This window comes from Siniperca chuatsi, linkage group LG13, assembly GCF_020085105.1.
Source record: "Siniperca chuatsi isolate FFG_IHB_CAS linkage group LG13, ASM2008510v1, whole genome shotgun sequence".
Classification (NCBI taxonomy): domain Eukaryota; kingdom Metazoa; phylum Chordata; class Actinopteri; order Centrarchiformes; family Sinipercidae; genus Siniperca; species Siniperca chuatsi.
Window position 1 is genome coordinate 22673971 of NC_058054.1, and position 6532 is coordinate 22680502.

At 37.2% G+C, this 6532-nt stretch overlaps 1 protein-coding gene across 1 annotated transcript in view; it reads right to left on the reverse strand.

Annotated features, from left to right (window-relative positions):
• The window catches only part of si:ch211-14a17.10 (protein MLP1), an 18184-nt gene extending 11868 nt beyond the window's left edge, over positions 1–6316 (reverse strand). The window contains exons 1-23 of the mRNA XM_044219241.1: positions 6173–6316; positions 6008–6048; positions 5835–5879; positions 5656–5677; positions 5399–5488; positions 5223–5291; positions 4996–5091; positions 4664–4750; positions 4462–4560; positions 3885–3950; positions 3677–3766; positions 3497–3583; positions 3317–3406; positions 3051–3140; positions 2660–2746; positions 2488–2550; positions 2323–2385; positions 2164–2232; positions 1955–2038; positions 1647–1733; positions 794–868; positions 615–683; positions 311–445 (exon numbers count right to left, since the gene is read on the reverse strand). Coding sequence (XP_044075176.1) covers positions 311–445; positions 615–683; positions 794–868; positions 1647–1733; positions 1955–2038; positions 2164–2232; positions 2323–2385; positions 2488–2550; positions 2660–2746; positions 3051–3140; positions 3317–3406; positions 3497–3583; positions 3677–3766; positions 3885–3950; positions 4462–4560; positions 4664–4750; positions 4996–5091; positions 5223–5291; positions 5399–5488; positions 5656–5677; positions 5835–5879; positions 6008–6048; positions 6173–6248 — 1780 coding nt within the window. The 5' untranslated portion in view covers positions 6249–6316. The remainder of the gene's footprint in view (positions 1–310; positions 446–614; positions 684–793; positions 869–1646; positions 1734–1954; positions 2039–2163; positions 2233–2322; positions 2386–2487; positions 2551–2659; positions 2747–3050; positions 3141–3316; positions 3407–3496; positions 3584–3676; positions 3767–3884; positions 3951–4461; positions 4561–4663; positions 4751–4995; positions 5092–5222; positions 5292–5398; positions 5489–5655; positions 5678–5834; positions 5880–6007; positions 6049–6172) is intronic.
• Between the last annotated feature and the right edge of the window lie 216 nt (positions 6317–6532).

Here is a 6532-nt window from a genome sequence, read left to right on the forward strand (position 1 = left end):
ACGATGTGTTATTGTTGCGTTGTTCTTTGTCTAGGTTTCTGAGTTGGTTGTGCAGATCAGTGACTGTAAGAACTAACAAACAGAAATCACATATGGTAAAGAAATATATTTCAGACTATTTCCTAAATTATGAATGTAGACACCGTGTTCCCTCTTTACTTACTCAACCTGGCGTTTGTCTGATTCTTCTCGTTCAGCTCGTTGACATATTTCTGCAGCTCTTTCTTCGTGGTTGTAAGATCATTTCATGAGCTCTGAGACAAATTTAAAGAAGTTAAAACACATGTATTAGTTATATGCAGAGGTCATGATTTGCTTGCTTGGGGATTTGTAAAGGTTAGCTGGAGGTTCTTACGGGTTGCCTGAGAGGTTTCTAACTTCTGGAGGTCTGACAACTGTCTCTGCAGCTGCCCCACCTGACTCTGCAGCGTCATGATTTTCAGCACTGAAGCACACCACAACAGAGAGGGAAAAAATGTAGGTTAATTCAAGAGATACTGTAATAGGATCCCCAAATATAGGGAAAATAACAGAGATTCCCTAATCAAAGGGAGAAAAGAATGAAAGCACAACTTGTCTGTGAACCTTTCTGCTCGCAGTTATTTCAAACTCACTCAGTTTTGTGTTTTCATCGCCTTCGTCGTCTATTTCAGTGATAAGGCCATCCACTCTGTTTTGCAACTCTGGCAAAAAGTAAATAGTCTTTAATGTAGATTACATTGTGTCATTTCTGACTTGACTGTCAAATAATGTCACCCTGAATAGTTAATTTGGCATTTTAAATAAGACTAACCTTTTACACGGTCACTATTGGCAGCCGTTTTCTCAAGGTCCCATATCTCATTCTGCAGCTCGATGATCGTTAAAACTGAAACAAACAAACATGCAGTGAGTTTGACTGAGTCCGTTAACAGCAACTACTGACTGGTCTCTTTTTTTCACACTCTTAGGACTACAACCTCAACCTGCATTATGAATACATTTAAAGTCATGCATATTTTAGAAACCACGGGCATGACAACAAGGACAAAACTCTACATGGAAAACTTAAAAGTATGCAAAAACTGTCACAAGAGGCCAAAAGGGAAGGCATCACCAACAAAATAACAAAGATCCTCTGATTTGACGATGTTTTATTCTGTGTTATTTAGCAATTAGTGTCCAAATGACAGTAGAATTATTAGTTACATTAGACCTTTGTGTTGACAGGCCTCCTGACTCTAGACTTGTAAATGCTTTATGTTCTCTTGATTCTACTGCACAGCCCATGTCAAAGGATCCGCATTTAAACATGGTCAAACTCTTTTTTTGTGTGAGGTTGTTTTCCTGTTACAGCATGCAGTGACAAGAAGTTAACGCTGAAATCACTCTAAAGAAATGTGTAGCTGCAGCTAAGTGTTTAAAGACACTTTTAAACTCATTTACGGTTTACAGCCACTACCTTCTTTCAGTGACTGCTCATTTTTGATGTGCTGTCAGTTTGTCCCTGGTAGAGACTGGGAGCTTGTAACCAAAAAGTCCAAGATAGTAAGTGTAGCTTAGCTACCTAAGTTACCTAAGTGCCATCTAAAAACTTAGTATACTTAGTTGCTAGGGACGTAATCGGTGACTCAGATCGACACAGAGGCTCAAATCAATGCGCTCACTTATTTTTGGGTTGGCAATCAGTCTCTCTATGTCTGCAGTCTTGGAGTTCAGTTCTTCTTGCTTCTCTTCCAGTTGCCTCTGCAGCTCTGTGAGGAGACAGAAAGTAACAGTGAGGAAATAAGAAAGCAAAAAAAAAGGTTTAATAATGAAAGTTTTGTCAAACCTAGGGGGAAAATCTGCATTTATTTCAAGAAATGAATCAAGATTCAAGCAAAGAACAGACATTTCTCAATGCCATAGTAAATATTGTACTAACACATATGCACAATTGCAGTGTCAAAAATCCACTGTGACTTTTGTTATGCACCTGAGATCCTCTCTGGGTCTTTTGTGGTGGAGATCAGAGCACTCAGAGTCTTCAGCTCATCATGCAGGTTTATCACGTTCAGAACTGACTCAGAGAAACAGAGCAAACATCACAACACAGCTTATACTTCTGAAGCAAACCATCAGATGAGAAACTGAGCAGGAGAGATTTCATCTATAATGTGAATAATGCACTGCAACATTACTCACTGAGTGCTGCTTTGTCGTTCCCAGTTCTTTTCAGGTCTACAATCGTCTGTTCATATTCAGTCTTTACCTCTGATAGAAACACACACATAAACCAAATCAGAACTGAAACTAAAACATAAATCATCGCAGCCTTTAGTTGAAGCCAGATTTACAACTTACGCTCATATTTTTCCTCAAGACCAGAGCATTTTTCATTCTTTAATCGCAGTTCCCTCTGCAGCTCTATTGTACAGAAAGATGAAGACAGGTCATCGAAATGCTTGCCTGAAATTGCACTTTGAAGTTTTCAGAGCAGTTTTATCGATGAGGATAAAACGGACTCACCATTTATTTTATCCTGAGCTTTGGCATATTCCATTTCTTTGGCTTGAAGCAGAGTCTGAAGAGCTGATTTAAAACAATGAAATGTAAAGTTCAAGCCACCAAAGATTTATGGCATTTTTTTTTTTTTTTTGGTAATTATCAGCTGCTTTTTCAGCCTGACTTTAGGACTCACTGGTGGCTTGACTTGTTGATGTTGTCTGGCCTTGCTCCTCAACATCTAGCTCTCTCAACTCGTTCATTATGTTGATGATTTTCATGACTGCTCAAAGTAAAAGAAAAGACTTCAATGGTTAGACTTTGACTTTTGGAGGTGATTTATGTATACTGTATATGGGCGCTTTGTTGTTTTTTCCTTGTAGAGATAATACAGCATTTAAAGTAGAAAGGAGTTATCCAAGATTTCGCGAAATACACTTTAAGGGTAGAATCATCTGTATTTTTCAAAATTCATTTTCCAAAGTTTTGTATTTTGAATTAAACTCTTCATTTTAAGCTATAATAATGCATAAATGTGCTTGGCAAGAGCAGAGATCAGTCTGCCTCTTTTTCATGCTCCTACTTACTCAGTTGTGCCTGGCCATACTCTTCTTCCTCCAGTTGTTTCTGTAACTTGTCTTGCTTTTTCTTCTCCTCCTCCAAAATAAATCTCAGCTCTAGGATGAAATAAACAAGAACTATTTATGCCTCTCTGACTTTGCTGTTAGAGTAACAATAAGATTTGTTTATAGTTTTATCATTTCATGATTCCACATTACACAAGCACAAGTGTGACTTTCAACTGAATACATTTAATTAAATTTAAGTTTCATAGAGCTGCAGGGTCATTCACCTTTAAGTTGGAAATCAGTTGTGGTTTTGCTGTTCGTCAATAACTGTCTAAAATTCTCTATCTCGGCCTGCAGTTTCAAAATGTCCTTTGCTGGAGAAAAAAAAGAGGATGTCAAATGAATGCTGTAGTAAACACAACAATAACAACAAAAAAGTGCATTTTGTTGAGTTGCACACTTACTAAGATCTATGTTATTCTCATCACGATTCAACTGCAAAATCTTCCTTTTAAGTAGCTCAACTTTTTGCCTCCATTGCCTCTGATAATCTTAAAAAGAAACAAAAATGAAGCCTTAGTAGCATAAAGTATGTCACATACAAGATAAGATAGGAACTACAATACTATGAGACAGGCACTCACCAGCAGCATTAACTCTGGATTGCTCAATGTGGACACGGATGAGCCTCTGCATCACTGCGATCTTACTGTGCACAGAAATCAGCTCCAGCACTGGAGGGCCAACAGAGAATGCGTGTCAGGAAATGTTAGAAGCCAGGAAATCCCTTTAACATTGTTAATATAAAGAAATATAAAGAACATATTGACAGAGGTAGAGAGATGTACTGACTATCGATGTCTGCATATCCTTTGCCTCGCTGCTGACTGATCAACAGGTCCATTTGCTCTTGCAGAGCTGTTGAAGTGAAAGTGATTAAACAGAGAACAAATCATAAACACAGACATAAAATACTAAAAGAGGGATTCCTGCCAAACAAAACTACTGAACAGACAGAAGAAATAAAGTGAGATGATTATGTAACTGCAAACAGCAGCCACTGCGGCAACAAATAACAGTTATGAGATAATGCTAAATGCTTAACAACTGTTTAGTATAAATTACTGAATGTAGCTAACTTATTTAGCTAACTCATTTAAATAAAATGCTAAGCAATTGTTCATAGCACAAATACAGTCAGCGAACTAAGACAGTAATGTGCATTATACAGCAATTAGCTACTGGTAACACCAGACCAAATAGCTGTAGCAACAAAACCCCTGAGTGTATTGAATTGAGCAACTCATTTATGAATTCAACTTTTTATTTGTAAAGGGAAGAAAGTCTCGCTTCAAATGTACTGCCTGGACATGTACAGGCAGTTTTCATAGCTTAACATGCAAGTACTTCAGTCAAGTGAGCAATTTACCCAGAATTCTCTTGTCGATTTGAAGACTAGTTTCTCCACTTCTTGATTTTGCCTGTTCCAAATCCCAGATCTGATTTTGCAGTGAGATGATCTGAAGAACTGAACACACACACAAAAAAACTAGTCAAATCAGAACCTTTTACTACTGTGTGTATAGCTTATACATAACGTTTGTACAAATCAAAATGGATCAGCATCTTACTCAGCGATGCGTTTGTGTGGCTTCTTTCAATCTGCTGTGTCTTTACATTCAGTTCATTGGTTTTCTCTTGCAGCTCTCTCTGCAGCGCTGTGACACACAAGTTCAGATATGAAACATTTTAAGACATTTAGCCGATGCTAACAAAGCCATTCTCACAGAAGCTCCCAACAGAATTAGCATTGCAGATGAAAATATCAAGCAGTTGGAGCCAAGTTCAAATATTTCAAGATAAAAATTATATTGGAGTTTATTGTATTGACAGTAACAGAAGAGTATAGTGCTAAATTGTAGAGCCTTTGCAAGCTGATGTAGAGCAATAAAACAACACTCACCTGTGATTTCAAAAGTATTTTCAGTAGAATTAGCAGCATGTTTGATCTTCTTCTGTAATGTATTCACCTCCCTGGTGAGTGTAATGATTTTCAGAACTAGAAAAAAACACTTATATTAGATTAAACCGAAACTCAGCATTGCTATATGATAAAAAAAAACAAGAACAAGAAATTGTGTTACAAAACAAACACAATATGAGTTTTAATTACAAGCCAGGCTAACTTACTCAGAAATGTGTCACTATCATATGTCTCCAGAAGCCGTTTCATTTTGTTCTGTACCTGGGTTTGATAAGCTGTCAAGGAATTAAAGATACAGTTAAACATTGGTTTATGTTGTTCCAAGTCTATCATCTGAACATGTGCCATATATGTAGAGTGTGATTTATGATCAAAGGCTTACAGCCAGTAATAGCTGAGGCTGTGGAACTGCATGTGGAAAGCTGCAGTTTCAGCAATCTGGTTTCTCTCCTCAACGCAGAGGTTTCATTGTCTGTCAGAAAGAGTACAGGTTATATTAGCGCAACAGTAAACCCACAAGTCCTAACTAACTAGTAACCCTGTCACTGTAACTGGTACTATCGCTGCTGCTTAGCGTATTCACCATTTATCATAATTTGTTTGACATGCACATATTGTGAAGTATAAAGAACCACTCACCAGTACAAGTTTTGATATTTAACTGTGAGGGAACAAAATATATTGGCTTGGTTGAAATAAATAAGAGAAGATAACAAAAAAGGTTCTTGAATATTTTTATGTGATTAATCGCTGGTGACAACACAGTAACAATAAATCACAGGAGATTTGCATAAGCATTAAAAGTATTTGTTACATACCATTACATTTACATTCTTGGGATCAATTCCTACTGATGGAGTTATCTGTAGTCAACAGAGTAGAAGACAGATCATTATAAGGATTACCCAAATTGCTATATAAATGTGTTAATCTTACTCGATAAGTCACAGTTTTGGGGAATCACTGGGATCTCTGAAGTATTATCACTCACCTCTGAATTTCCCGTATGACCACTACTCACAAACTGACGGACTGAGAAAACAGAGACAATTCAACATTAACAATCAACTGAATGTAACTGTCAGAGTTCAAAATATTGACATTTTATTCACTGCTTACTAACTGAGTGCGGTATGGATGGATTACTGTTCCTTACCATGTCTGCTGTCAGAAGCTTGAAAGACACAGGAGAGAAGGAAGGGAATCCAAATGAAGTGAGAACCTACAGCCATTGCACTGTTGGTCTTGTGTCATAAAACTTCCCTCTTCTATCAGCAGTCCTAATGCTTTTTATACACTACTGAACGATCAATGTCCGGGGGTGGTGTAGGCGTCCCAAAAAAGGAGGAGCAAACCGATGACTACCTTTATAATAAGTTAAAAGCTATGTATAAAAGGTTGGCACATTTTTCCAACTATATACCGACTATATACACATATTATATACACTAAGGCTTATTACAAAATGTATGAGATAATTAAAAAGACTGTACAAAACACAACTTGGTTCACAGAC